At 33.2% G+C, this 15495-nt stretch overlaps 1 protein-coding gene across 1 annotated transcript; it reads right to left on the minus strand.

Annotated features, from left to right (window-relative positions):
- Positions 1-2409: 2409 nt before the first annotated feature.
- On the minus strand, positions 2410-4163 carry LOC131874484 (cationic peroxidase 1-like). The gene is made up of 4 exons (XM_059217882.1): positions 3869-4163; positions 3576-3767; positions 3066-3231; positions 2410-2966 (listed from the first exon to the last, which is right to left on the minus strand). The coding sequence occupies exons 1-4, from the start codon at positions 4073-4075 to the stop codon at positions 2578-2580; spliced, it is 954 nt and encodes a 317-aa protein (XP_059073865.1). The 5' UTR covers positions 4076-4163; the 3' UTR covers positions 2410-2577.
- Between the last annotated feature and the right edge of the window lie 11332 nt (positions 4164-15495).

Raw genomic sequence — 15495 nt, forward strand, 5'->3', positions numbered from 1 at the left:
GGATTTTTCTTCCTCTTCCAATAGTTCATCATCAAAGAAGGATAAGTTGAAGTGTTCTTATTGTAATAAGTAAGGACACAATGAGCATCAATCTTATGCAAAGAAGATTGATGAGTGGACACATCTTCTACATAAGCACAATATTCACCCACCTTCATCTAATATATCTTCTTCCACCACTTTAGGACCTATACATTATAGGTCTTCATCTATGACACATGGTGAAGACAAGATGAAGGGCCATTCTCTACTTGCATCGACACATTCTCAATCCTCCAGGTGGCTTCTTGATTTAGGAGCTTCAAATCATATGACATCATCAAAGGGTATGTTCTCTTCTTTTGAGCAACATCCATTTCCATAGATTTTGATGGGTAATAACAATTACATGAGTGTTAATGGGAGTGGTTCGATTGAGGTTGATGGTGGCACATTTAATATTAATGTTCTTTGTCTCCATGCGCTATCTTACTAAATTCTTTTCATCTACCAAATTACTCACAATGGGATAGGAAAGACAATTGAGTTCACCCTTGATTCAGTTCTTATTAGATATCTTCATAGTAGAGAGCTTATTGCAAAAGACTATGTTGATCACACATCATGGTTGTATGAGTTCTATCATTTTTCCCTCATTGAGAATGCATCTGGTCCTATCTCTAATGCATTGAGAGTAGATCATAAATTTGAGGATAGGTTTGGTCACTTGAACCTATGTGTTCTTCAGTCATCTACAGTGATTCCTAAGACTTGTTTTGATCCTCATCCATCTCTTGCTTCTTTAGAGATCAGATCAGTTCAATTCAGCAAGTTGATTGTTCCCTTCCAATTTTAGCAGAGTGGGATGAGTACTTGCCAAATATTGCAAGATTATTTGATACATCACACACTCCTGACATTGGGAACATGATTGAAGATATTTCATCCCTCTTTGATAGTAGTTTTGAGCATTCCTATTATCCCATCTTTAGTGCTTTCAGGGGTTGTTCAGCAAGTATCTTCACAATAGTTTGGATTTCCTTCATTTGATTTGTCATATCATGGTTAAGATAATTGGATAGTTGAGTACAAGTTTTAGATGACACACATTTTGAGACTATTCCTTCCATCTCCTTTCATGGAGTTGTTTCAGCCTTGACCTCTTGACTTTTTTATTCCTAATGGGAAGAACGTGGTTTCCTACACTTGGATCTCCATCAACATACATCTCCAAGCCTTCATCTTTGACATTGGAGCTTCTTCATTATGAGGGGGATAACATTGTCTCTTCTTCTATCACCTTTTGGGGGGTATTCATTGTACTTATGTGGCCGATTTAGTACTTGGGGGGAAAGCTTGAGTCCTTCATCTTAGTCACTTTTAACTTTTTCTTTTTTTATCGCATCTCTCATATGTGGAGAGGGATTTTTCCCATGTGGTTTTTCTCTTTTTATCCATTTAGAGAGACATCATTGGTGTGAGTTGAATTTCTTTGCATTGGTTTGTACATGAGTACCTAATTAGGCCTTAATTGTCCATATTAATTCATGCATGCATTTTGCATTCTTATTAGCTCTTTAGATTATCCCTGAGTTAATCTTAAGGGGTGGTGGGTATTCGAGTAATTTTAGGAAAATTATCTAATTATTTATTAATGAGGTCCTTTAATTTTTTCTTCACTTAAGCTAAACTTAGGTAATTTATTTTATCTAGGTTTTATACTTATTTAGTTAGAGTTCACTTAGAGGTACTTCTAGTTAGCTTTTTTAGCATGTAGTTGAGATTAATTTAGCTCCTACTTTGCATTACTTTAGATCTTCTAATTTTAGGATTAGGGTATCTGTTGCTTCTATAAAACAATTCATTCATTCATTGTAATTGTTCTCCAATATTATTTGTGCAATAATACAAAATTCTTTGGTTGTCATAGACTATATACTCTTTGCTTGATCTCTTTTGTGCGATAGGTGAATTGTTTGTAGATGATTCTTGGTTCTTGTGGTTGATTATCAACTTCTACAAATTATTTTCCAACTCAAAAATTCCTACAATGGATAATTTTACTAATGATGTATTATGATTTTTTATATCAACAATCAACCAAAATCCCTAGTTGGTCTAAAATTTGGTGTTAATTTTTGTGTAAGAACTCTGCATTCTTTATTAAATGTTTTTGATATGAATTTACTAATCTCATTATTAATCCTTGTGAAATAATACAAAACATTTATTTTTATTACCAACATCTAGGATGATAGTAGAATTTGGCATTTCTTTCCTTGATGAATTTCACTAATAACATAAATTCTTAGATTCCATGCTATCACACATTTACAATCTTGAGAGGGAATTTTTTTTCAACTTTCCATTTAGCCCCCTTAATCTTTTCATCGTCAAATTTTTCATTTCGCTTGGTAGTTTACATCCAAATAGAAGAGAAAAACTACAATATTCAAATAAATTCGGTACATAATTATTTTCTCATACGCCTCGCATGAGTGGTAAATTCCCAATCAGAAGGGAGTCTTCTACAAACATATATAGCGAGGCCCATTCAGTGCATAACTTTATTGGACAGTAATTTGGTAGGAACCGTTCCTAATTGGGTTTTCTACAGTTCTTTCTGACTTCTCCCGCGTTGGTACCAGTCAGAGGACTTATGTTGCCCATATTCACCATGGCAGCTGCAAAATCAGTGAAGAAGGTATTTCGATTGGTAGAATAGGTAGTCACTTGAGAATCAGCAGAGCCTCCATTGAATAGCTCCTGGTTGGAGTGAAGAAGTCCTTTCTGGCTTTTAAGATTTATGTAGTATTGGTTATCAAAGACGGTGGAACTTTGAACATCTAAGGGCGACAAGTTGTTGTCACCACCGGTGCTTGGGCAATTAGCTTTCACAGAAGTAGCAAAGGCACTGTTTATATTCGTTTCATTGTAGACGTGGGTTCTGAAAGTGGTACACCGCCCTTGACCAATTGTATGAGCTCCTGAAATCAATCAAAACAGAGACTCTTTTAGTTAGCATAAATGCCAATTTAACTAGCTTGCAGTCAGCATAAAACTGTTATTCGATATATATATATTACCTGAAAGGGCTATCATATCGTTTGTAGAAAGACCCTTATTACTAAAAGATGAGGTAAGTGCGCTTAGGCTTGATGTAAATGCAGGAATTTGGCTGTTTGCACCGCTCAAGCTTGCACTTCTCGAATCTCTTCTCCCTAGCTGTACTCTCCATGTTGGCCCTCCCAACTACCAATGCCAAACAATATTATTTCTAATCAGTATTCATATTATGTCTCTTGGATCAACTCTAACAGCAATATTATTTGTCATTAATGTTCCTCAAATAATACTAACAGTACTATTATTTTTATTCAGTCCCTCTTACAATAATACTAACAATTTACAGTACAACTTGAGTTGGTCTAGTGGTGGATAACTTGTGCTCTTGAAAGAGAGGTCACAAGTTCAAACCCCACAAAAGGATAAGGTATGTTCATCTTATCGACTTCGACCTATTACCTATAAAAAAAAAATACTAATGATTTACAATAACTGGAGAAAATAAAAATAGTAAAGAGGAAACTATCTACTTGAACAACTGAATCACGAGCAGCAGTGGCTAAAATGTCGGCACAAGAAACAATTCCGATGCAAGCTGCTTCCAGTTGAGTCTTGATGGTGTCTATCACGTCGAATCCCCTCACAGAATTGTTATTAGAACCCGCAGTTTTTTCTCCAGTAAAGTTTGCAGAGTCGTCCAAGAGAATCGACCCATCACACCCCTGCAAATGAAAGCAAGAATTTAATAGAAAAACAATGTATTGAAATAATAATCTAAGAGATCAAGAAACTAGATAGTACAAAATTGAAAGGAAAGTCTTACGTTAACGAAACAGTCGTGAAAGTGAAGACGGAGTAGCGATGCACCCATACGGTTTTCCTTGGCGACTGCTTGTTTCACCGCAGCTTTGACTATCGACAGTGCTTTGGGACACATCTTATCGTAAAACGTTGAGCTGAGCTGCCCATTGCCAGGACTCGAACATAGAACTACCAAGACAAGGCATGCAATGAGAGTATTAGTCTTCATGATCCCTTGTCATACAGATCAATAAATAAACTGCACTGATATTTCTCTGTTTGAGAATAGAAGTAATTTGCTGGGTGGAAACATTTGAGAGAGCAATGGTTTTTTATAATGGCTGAACAGCTTCTGTAGGTGATAAGAGTAAAAAAGTACAATAATTGAGGGCAAGCACAATCATAAGATTTTTCTGTTTGGAACTCTTCCTCTGCCAGGGGACAAAATCGGGGCGGCGTGGAATGAGTCCAAGACGCAACGTCCTCAGATAATTAATAGATTCAAAAATGCAAACTCTACTTCGGGACGAATTAATAGTGCTTTATACTTTAGCGCTAACATTGCCCGTAGAAAATCCGATTCAATCCTGCCGTCGAATCTTTATAGAATTAATCTACAGTAGCTTTTTTTTTTTTTAATTTCTTCACTCTACATTGTGAACTAGTATATTTCTTTAATTCTGAAGGAAAGAAATAATGATGTGGAGTGATGTTTACAAATGGTTTATAAAAAAATGTCTTCATTTTTGTGTTCTTTAAAAAAAAAATTTTAAGAATTTATATTATGTATGGATATGAATTTGTTTGCAAGACTCTTTATGCTAAGATAAGATTTTTGTTTTGTACACAAATATTTGTTACTAATTGTTTATTTTTTCTGGTATTTTTTATAAATTTAAATTAAAGATTTTTTTTGTTTTACTATATAAATTGAATGATATGAAGAATTTTTTTTTAATGTGTTCAATGTTTTATTTTGAGAAGATGAAGGTACTTGAAATCAATTTCATAAACTCAGTCTTGTTATGATCTACTTTTATATTAAATTTAATATTATAAGATGTTTATCTTTTAAAGAGTGATACTTTAAAATTTATAATGCTAGTATTTTTATATACAAATTGACTTTAGAAGTGTTAATTTATAGTGTAAAAGATTAATTTTAAAAATAAGAAAGGGCAATAGCTCAAACTGCTTTAATAAACTTAAATAACATTAAAGAGATTTTTTTAAGTCAATTATTAATTTAAAAGCAATGTGATTTAAAAAACTTACTGTATAATACTAAAATTATATTGTTGACTAAAATCTGAATTTATTATTATAAACAATATTTTAGAAGAGTGAACAACGGTATATCAATATTTTAACTTATAAGATCTAAAAGCTTTCTTATATACAACATTTATCAACATATCAAAAACCAAAAACAACTTTAAATCAAAACAAATAACAATGCATATTTATTTTTCAATTTTATTCAATAAAAATAAATAAATAACAATCAACCAAAATATTACACCTAGATAAAAAATACATAATAATATTTCTAATAATTTAAAATTAAATATGCATGACAAACATCAATGATAATTTCCTCTCAAAATTTGAGTAATAATTGGTTTCTTGACTATGGTTTTATTCTACACATTCCAAAACCACATGGGCACGTAATTTATTTCATGCATCAAGCCAATATCTATTCACCGTATAAATCTCATAGTTACTTGTTCTCCTAGTCATTTGTATACTTTTAAAGTTCCATGCACATTTAGCATTTGCTACGGAGAGATTTATACATTTTAACACACTCATTCCCTCATTTACTTACGTGCGAGGGTGTTAATTACTTTAGTTGATCAAGTCCTTTGACATCTGATTAAGCTTTATATGCTCCATTTCTGTGGGTTTCTCATGTTTAGATATGGTCGAGTATTAATTTTCAGACATTGATGAGAGAAAACTTTCTGATTGATCAGGGTCTTTACGTTGGATACTTTTCAATCTTTCATCAAAAGTGACTACGCGTCATGTATGGTGTAGTCTCACTATTAAACCAAATTTGATTAATTCCCCCACGTCTAAGATGATGTGTTTGAAACGTATTCTACCTTCTAGACCTAAGAAAATATCTATAATCCAGTTTAATCTCATCTTTCATCTTCTGATATTAATGCATATCATTTTCTGAATTAATATTTTGACTTTTTAATAAGCTTTGTTCAATTAAATTTTTTTTTTGAGTCAGATGTTTTTGCCCTTTTTCATGTGTCCTTTTCTTTTAGTCGAAGAGGTTCAGCCTATTGGCTCGTGCCCCCGTATCGGATGGCAAAAAATACTTTGTGAAGGCCCTCACTAGGCTGGCAGCTTGCGAGCTTCATGCCCTTGCTGGGCTGTCATGCTCGCAGATCTGGACCTCCATCAAAAAAAAAAAATACACCTTGTCCACATGTTTCTTATAACCACACAAAGGTTAGCGTGGTTTAATTAGATGACGAGTCTATGATATGGAATTCACTTTACACACCTTTATAAATACTACATCATATCAACAAATGTGATAAAAGGTCCCCTCTAAAAGCTAACACGTGTAATCTTCCCGTACATAAATTTAATGGTTATTTAACATGAATGGTCTATATAGTTGAAAAAATATGAATTAAGGATCAATGAATTTTATGAACAATGATAAATTAATTTAGTAATATTTATTAGTTCCTACATGCAGAGTACTTATGTATTCAATACATTCAATTTATTTCATCAATTTAATCAATCATTACATAAAATTAAAAAAAAATGAACAAAATTCTTATAGTTATATTTAATTTTCTTTTTTTAATGATTGTTAAAATGTCATTTATTTGTCATTCTATTGATTTATATTAGAGTCAAAGCAAAAATCAAAATTTTCTCTTTTAAAAAATGATAGGTCATTAAGCATTTAATTCATTGAATCAAATGTCAATTATATTAATGGCTTGAATGACATAAGCACTATTGTATTTGTCATATTTTGACATTATTTTGTATTTTTTATTGGTTTATTTTATAAATGGTCATTGCAAAAAAAAATTATTGTTCAATTTTTATAAAAAAACTTGCAATGCTTTAAACTTTGTGGTTGATTGTCAACTCTATTAATTTTTAGAGTGACAGTGAATAGTGTTATAGATATGACATGGTGGCAAAGTAGTTTAATTTGAAATTTATTTCTACCTAAAATTTAACAATTTCTAATTATTTATTTGATCTATTAGATTTTTTTAATATATTAAATTGTTTTGGTTATATTTGTACTCTATGTTTTCCTCTTATTTGTATACTTTTGTTGGTGTATAATGTTTTCATATTTTGATCCTCAAAGGTTAATAAATTAGAAAAATAAATAAAAGAAGTAATCTTTAGAGTATTTGACAAAAAAAGTGATTTCTAACAAATTAGTAAGAAAATCCTTCTTTGTTATTTTAACCCAATCCTTAACTAGTGGTGTTTTTATTCCATTCTAGTCATGTAAGGAGATAGTAGCATTGTCTATTTCCTCTAAATTTTTACTAGTTCAGTATTTGGTTCTTCTATAGATGTTTCTTCCTCTTCCTCAACCTCATCCTCAATAAATATTAGTCTATTCTCATTTTTACCACATTTATGGCCCTAGACCATTTACTATCACAATGCCAACATAGACCTTTTTCTCTTTTATCTACCTCTTGTTGAGGATAGAGCTTAGTTATTTGTTTTGAGCTAAATAAGGATTAGTGCCAATTTTATTGTTTCATCCCATGGTTTGGCCCTTTGTTGATCTTTTTGTGGTTAGGTTTCATATCTTAATATGCAATGCATGTTGCATAGCATTTTGAAGTGTACAAGGTTCCAATAAATGAACATCATGTTTAATTTGTTCATTTACTCCATTGATATAAAGTTGTAGTCTTTGATAAGGTGTTTCATATTGAGTTTGAATTGTCGATCACATATATTTAGCATTATATTCAACCACAAAACCTATTTGTTTTAAATTTGTAAATTGGTTAAAATAAATTCATTTCAATGGTTTCTCTTAGTGGGCTACTATTTCAATAGCAAATTCTCTGCAAATAAGTAATTTCCCTTGTTTATTTACTTATCATCCATTGGTACCATTTGAGCTATGTCAACCATTGCATTGTATGATATATTATGAATTTAAAAATATTGTATTATGTACCATCAAACTCACATATATCTTTTTTGGGTATGTTTAATTTTGGACTTTGAAAATATTGTCCTATCCCTAGATTTCTTTCTATTAGGATTGTAGCCACTTTAAGGGCTTCGAGAGCCCTTCATTTCAGATAATATTATATTTAGAAACTTATATAAGCCTTAATTTATAGATGTTGTAATTGATTCTAATAACTTGTCCTTAATAAAATGTACCACCTATTGTGCTCTGTGAAGTGTACCTCTACCTGTAAACACAATGCACTCAATAAATCATTACAAGAAAACGTTAATAAATTGAAACAATGAAAGACAAAACCATAGCTAATCAACTTATTACCTCCTAGTAAATGCGAGTATGAAAAATGCTCTTAGATCTGATTATGAATACTCTAGTGACTTGATTACACTTAGATGGAGGAGTTGAAGGATGAAAATGCATGATCTAGCAAGAATAGCATGATTAACCTATATGAGCTCATGATTGATCTAGAAAATAAACTAAGATTAAGATGCAATTAAGCTAAAATTGAGCATGATAACATTGCTAAGAATGATAAACTAGAAGCTAGATGCCTATAGTAACAAGGCATAAGATGAGAATGAGATGGGATCCTTATTTTTCAAAATGAGGTCTATTTATAGGATTTGCCAAGGCTAGGGGTGATGTGGCAGGAATCAACGGTCAAGATTGATCTAGAGATATCAATGGTTAAATTGGAGGAGGATGGCAAAGGTATTGGGTTAAAGGGAACATTTTTCATCTCCATGGTGACAAGTGTCAAGAGGCTTCTAGAAGGATTGGATGAAAGGGAACACTTAGTGACAAGTGTCAAAAAGGTTCTAGAAAAGGTTGGATGAAAGGGGACATGGTGGGTAGGTAGAATGGGTTAGGTTTAGGAGTGATAGAAGTTAGGAGAATTTGAATTTAAAAATTCAAATAATAGGAAAAGGCTAATTAATCTCAACAACTCATGATTGATTTGTTTTTAATTAATTAAAGGATTAGAAGAAATGATTTTGGATGAAGGGAATTAATTAATTAAAGGGGATGAAATGAACCTATTAAATAAATCCTTAGATTTATTAATAAGTAGATGAAAGGGGAAATTTAATCAAATTGCTTAGTGAATTCAATTAAATTGGGGAGGAGTATTAATTAAATAATTGCTTATTCAATTAATTATCTTCAGACCATTTTTAGGTGTATACATTTTGCCCCTCTTTGAAGCGAGGTGAGATGATGCATTGATTCAAAGAATAATCTCATTTTGATGATGATATTGATTTGATAGGATGCCCCGGCTCTTGATTGCTAAATTCCGGTATGATGATGCCCCCTCGGGAGATCAATTGAGATAATTTATCTTTGGAGTGTTTTGGATCTTTGTGAAATTGGTATCCTAGTAGATTTGATTTGATTTCTGCAATGGTGTTTGATGAAAATGCGAGTTCTTCAATTAGCTTGATTGATTAGATTGATTGAGATTTAGTCTGGTTTCAAGAAGGATACATCCTCTATAAGACAACGATGATCAAAGCATCTGGTTTCAGGAAGGATTCATCTTGTATAAGACATGATCAGAATGTCTGGTTTCAGGAAGGATACATCCTGTATAAGACATGAATCGGAATCAGATTGTCTGGTTTCAAGAAGGATTCATCCTGTATAAGACATGATCATAATCGATTAGATTTGATTGAACTGACCATTTGTTGATATCAAGTTGCAGAAAGATTTGGATATGTTGATGTTGATTCTGTTGAGAGAGATAGCATAAGAGTTGATAATATCATGAGAGAGATGAGTCATTCTTCTGATTGCGTATACACTTGTGATGATACTTTGATGATTCCTGTGATAGATTTAACCTTGGATAAAATGAACATTTATGATCCCATGCAAGAATGAAATGCAAGCTAAAATGCAATGGAATGCAAAGCTACGACTGGACCAGTCACTGGATTTTTTTTGCGTTTTGTCATCATTGAGCTTTTGAAATGTGGGAAGTGAGTGCAAACATCAATGGTATAATTAAACCATGATGACGTGAGCACTTCTTTCCTAGATTTTGATATAGCAAGTTAGCACAAGCATCGAGGTATAATTGAATCGAGATGACCTGAGTGTTGCTTGCGTAAAACAAGCAATATTAATCATTTCAATACGTAAATAAAAAATGTCTTCAATGATACTTGATTAATCATGTTCTGAGATAAATTTGCACATATTAATGATTAATTTTCAGACAGCAGACAAGAAAAATATCATGTTCCTTCCTTGTTCCTCTAGTCAATGACATCCTGGAGTCACTCAAAAATCATGATAGAAAAAAGCAATATACAAAAGTTGAACAATCATGTTACAATCATTATCCAAAAAGATATTATCCACTGAAAAGTGTGTGATGTGCTTAGACTGACTTCATGATAGCTTGATAGTTGATATTTTGATCTTGTGTTCAACGTTGGATGTGTCTCAGTTTTTGCTTGATAAGAGTTGTCTAATTGTTTGTTCTACCTATTTGATTAAGCTCAAAATGATCAAGAATTTTCCCCCAGGTAGGTGTAGGATTTTGCCCCAAGCCTAGAAACAAAGTCGTTATGATATATCCAATGATCCAAACCATGGTGAGAAGCCACCTGGGATGTTTGCATATGTACAAAGGATTATGATGATCAATGTTGATGGAAGACGAATGGATGCAAGCGGAAAGATGCATGAATTAATAGATGGAAGAGCCAACAGATAGATAGTGCCTGTTTGCTAGGTTTTCACCGTCTGTTTTTATTGCACTTTTTCTGATATTTGATTTTTTTTTCTTTTCCTTTTTTTTTCACTTTTTAGGAATTTTCTACTTTTTCCTTGTTTTTGATTTTTTTGATTTTTCACTGTTTTTGATTTTTTTCCGATTTTTCACTGTTTTTTTTCTGCTTTTTCACTATTTTTGATTTTTCTAATTTTTCAAATCTAGAACTTCTTCAAGTGCATGCTATTGATAGGTTCTTTAATTTTATCTCCATCCTTTGTTGATAGCTGATATGCTCCTAATCCAAATACTGTTGAGACCACAAACAGACCTAACTAGTTTGGTTCAAACTTTCTTTTCTTTTCTCGGTCTGCCTGGTTGTGTGGATTTTCCTTTAGCACTAGTTCTCCCACTTGAAAGAGTCTTAGTTTAACCTTGTGATTATAGCTCCAGCACATTCTTTGCTGATATACCTTCAGATGATCAAAGGCATTTTGTCTTTGTTCATGAATTAGTTCTAACTCTTGCAGTCTACATACTCATTGCTCTTCATCTGGGATGAGACCTTTTAGTGACAGACGTAGAGAGGGTATCTCTACTTCAATTGGAAATATGGCTTCTGATCCATATACAAGAGAGAAAGGTGTGGCACATGTCGGTGTGTAGATACTAGTGCAGTAGGCCCAGAGAGAAGGGTTTAGTTGAATATGCCAATCTCTTCCAGCATCGTTGTCTTTTTGAGGATTTTCAGAATAGTTTTGTTCGATGCTTCTGCCTGCCCATTTCCTTATGGATAATATGGTGTGGAGAATCTGTGCTAGATTTTGAACTTCTCACATAGCTCTTGTACATCTTGTTTTTTGAATGGTCGCACATTATTAGTGATAATGGTCACTGGTATTCCATAGCAATTGATGATATAATTCAAGATAAATGCAACAATTTGTTGTCCTGTGATGTTTATGAGAGGTACTACCTCAATCGATTTTGTAAAATATTCTGTAGCTACAAGGATGAATTTGTGTCCATTAGATGAAGAAGGGTTTATCTTTCCTACCAAATCAAGACCCCATTGGCAAAAAGGCCAAGATGTTGCCAAAGCATGAAGTTCTTGTGCTGGTGCATGGATCAAATTCCCATGGATTTGATATTGTTTGCATGTTCTAGCTATTTTAAAAGAATATCGTTCCATAGTCGACCAATAATAGCCCAAGAGTATGAGTTTTTTTGAAAGGGTAAGACCACTTGAATGAGTGCCACAAATATCGTTATGGACTTCATGTAAGGCCTTCTCAGATTCTTCTTGTTTGAGACATTGTAAGAGAGTACCATCTAGACCTCGTTTAAATAGGGTATCTGCGATGAGAGTAAAATGAGAGGATTGGTGAATAAAGTTTCTCTTTTGGTTTTTCGATAAGTCAGGAGGTAAGATATTGTCTTTCAGGTATGTGTAAGTTTGGCCATAGCGAGAGGAATTGTGTCCAATAAGTTGACAGATGGTTTGAGAATTAGGACAATTAAAGGCGGGATGAAACAACTCTTCAACCAAGAATTCATAACACTATTGATTTTCTTGTGTCTGCAATAGAGAAGCAAGTGTCGCCATGGTGTCTGTTGCTTTATTATCATTTCTTGGAATCCATTCAAAATTTATTTCTACAAAGTACTTCTTGATATCATCCACCATCTTTTTGTAAGGCATGAGTTTGTCATCTTTTGTTTGATAGTCATATTTGATTTGATTAATGACAAGCTGAGCATCTCCAAAGACCTAAAGTTGTTTAATGTTCCATTTTACAACCATTTTGATACCTATTACCAATGCTTCATACTCTGCTATATTGTTTGTACATGGAAAGCTTAATTTGTATGCTTTCAAGATTGTATGCCCTTGTGGTGTGATGAATAGAATTCCTGCTCTTGATCCATGTTGTGTATATGAACCATCAAAGTATAGTTGCCATGCATTTGTTGTGACTATTAGGATATCAGCATCAGGAAACTCAATTTGTAGAGGATGGTCATCTTGAAGTGGTGTCTCTGCTAGTTGATCTGCGATGACTTGTCCCTTGATAGCTTTTCTGTCAACATATTTGATATCAAACTCACTTAGAATCATGATCCATTTTGCTAGTCATCTTGTCAATGTGGCTTTGCTGAGAAAATACTTCAGAGGGTCGATTTGAGCTATTAACTTGATGGAGTGAGATAGTAGATAGTGTCATAGTTTTTGAGAAGCAAAAACTACTGCCAACCATGCTTTTTCTATTGATGAATAGTTGACCTTATATCCCACTAGTGTTCTACTGATGTAGTAGATGGCTTGTTCTTTTCCTTCCTTATCCTCTTGTGTGAGCAAAACTCCCAATGATGCTTCGGTAGTTGATACATAGAGTAATAATGGTTTTCCTGGAATTGGTGACATTAGAACATGTGGTTGTATGAGATATGCCTTGATCTTGTTGAATGCTTCTTCACATTGATGGTCCCATTTAAAATTAACATGTTTGTACAATAGGTGAGTAAATGGTTGACATTTATCTGCTAATTGAGCCACAAATCTTCTGATTGACTGGAGTCTTTCTTGTAGGGATCTTAGTTGACTAATATTCTTAGGAGATATCATTTCCATGATTGCTTTAACCTTAGCTTGATCTACTTCAATTCCTCTTGATGAAACAATGTATCCCAATAGCTTTCCTGAAGTGACACCAAAGGCACATTTCTTAGGATTTAGCCTTAGCTTATATTGTTCTAACCTGTCAAAGATATTTTCCAGTATCTCTATATGTTCTTCTCTGTTGTATGATTTAGCTAATATGTCATCCACATAGTCTTCCATGAATGTATGCATCATGTAATGAAATATAGTTGTCATGGCTCTTTGATATGTAGCACCTGCATTCTTTAATCCAAAAGGCATGACGTTCCAGCAAAAAGTACCCCATGGACATTTGAAAGTTGTCTTTTCTTAATCTTCGGGTGCTATTTTGATCTGATTGTATCTAGAGAAACCATCCATTAGAGAAAACATGGAGTGTCCAAAAGTTAAATCTACAATGATGTTGATGTTAGGAAAAGGAAAGTCATCCTTTAGACATGCGTTATTAAGATCTCTGAAGTCTGTGCATATTTTGATGCTTTTATCTAGTTTTGAAATAGGAAAACTATTGAATACCCATTGAGGATATGCTATAGGTCTAATGAATCCTACATCCAGTAATTTCTTTAGTTCTGCCTTGACTAGAAGAGCAATATGCAGACGCATTTTCCTTAGCTTTTGTTTGACTCATTTGGCTCCCATACTAACATTCAAGTGATGCATAATAAGCTCTGGATCTAACCTTGGCATGTCTACATAGGAGCAGGCAAAATTGATTTGTCGTTGTTTGAAGAATTCCACATATTGTTGCATTTCTACCTCTAATAAAGATGTTGCTGGATGAAGAATCTTTGGTTTCTCTGTTGTGCCAATGTTAACTACCTTTGTTGGTTCGATCAAAATGGATGACATTTCTTGATAATGCTCAGGTAAAGTGTCAAACCTCCCATCTTCCAGCACCTCAAGGAGGTTTTCACCATTAGATGTGTCCTTTCTTTATACTTTTTTCTGGTCTAATGTTTCCAAGAAATGGTTTTCAGCATTAGACTATTTTCTTTATTTTCACTTTTGTGACTAGGAGATTTGACACCCACTTGACTGGAAGATGCGTTGTTGAATTCCTGGTTAAAGTTGTTATGGGTTTGATTGTGTTAAGATATACAGATATGGCATGGTCATTTGGAAATGTATCAATAACATTATTTCCTTCATTTTCTCAATCAATAAGCTCAGGGTGGATTAGAGGTAGGGGATCTTTAGGTTGGTATATTTCAAGGGTTTCAAGGGTCATGATGGATGTATCAAAGTTTTCAATATGTATGTCGATGTCTAAAACGGTACTCTCATCAGAATGACCTCATGTAAGAAGTTCCTAATTGTCCTCGGTTAAGTCCAAGTTAGTCAAATGTGATTCTAATTCAAGTGAACTAGTTCCTGACATTTGTCCTGCATACATGTGAACTATATCGACTTCTATATCTCCTTCAAAGAATTTTTCTTCACCTGATTCTTTAGAGTGATATGAATCCCATTCCCATTCATTATAATCTGTATCACTTATAGTTTGTATTTTGCAGATTTGGTCATATAACATTTCTTTCACTTTTTTGGCTATACTTTTTCTTCTTTCATATTCAACCTCTTCAGGACTGAGATTGAGTTTTGTCAACTTTTTAATGAGTTCTCCTAAACTTATATTAGCTTCTTTCTTTTTTTGATTGAGATTTAATGCTGCTTGAGAGATGTTTTTAGTTTGTTTCTCTTGTTGATTTGAAGCTTGCTTCTTTTGCCATTTTGTGTTTGTTTGTTGCTTAGTTGATTTTTCTTCCCTTTCAATTGCCAGTCGTTCTTGTCCGTTTTGATATTCCTCTTGTTGTTGACTAAAAGATGTGTCTTCCAGTATAGTGACTTGTCCACATCCTAAACCTATTTTTTCTGTAGTTTGCTGAGTGTGAGGCTGAATAGGTTATGAGATACCTTCTTTTATTTTTCCTATAGGGCTTGTTCTAGTGTATCCCATCCTTCGAAGAATGTTGAATCCTTTTCCATATTTTTCTATAGGTATTCTGACATTGTTGACCTTGTGTTGAACTT

The sequence above is a fragment of the Cryptomeria japonica genome, chromosome 3 (genome assembly GCF_030272615.1).
Source record: "Cryptomeria japonica chromosome 3, Sugi_1.0, whole genome shotgun sequence".
Lineage (NCBI taxonomy): Eukaryota > Viridiplantae > Streptophyta > Pinopsida > Cupressales > Cupressaceae > Cryptomeria > Cryptomeria japonica.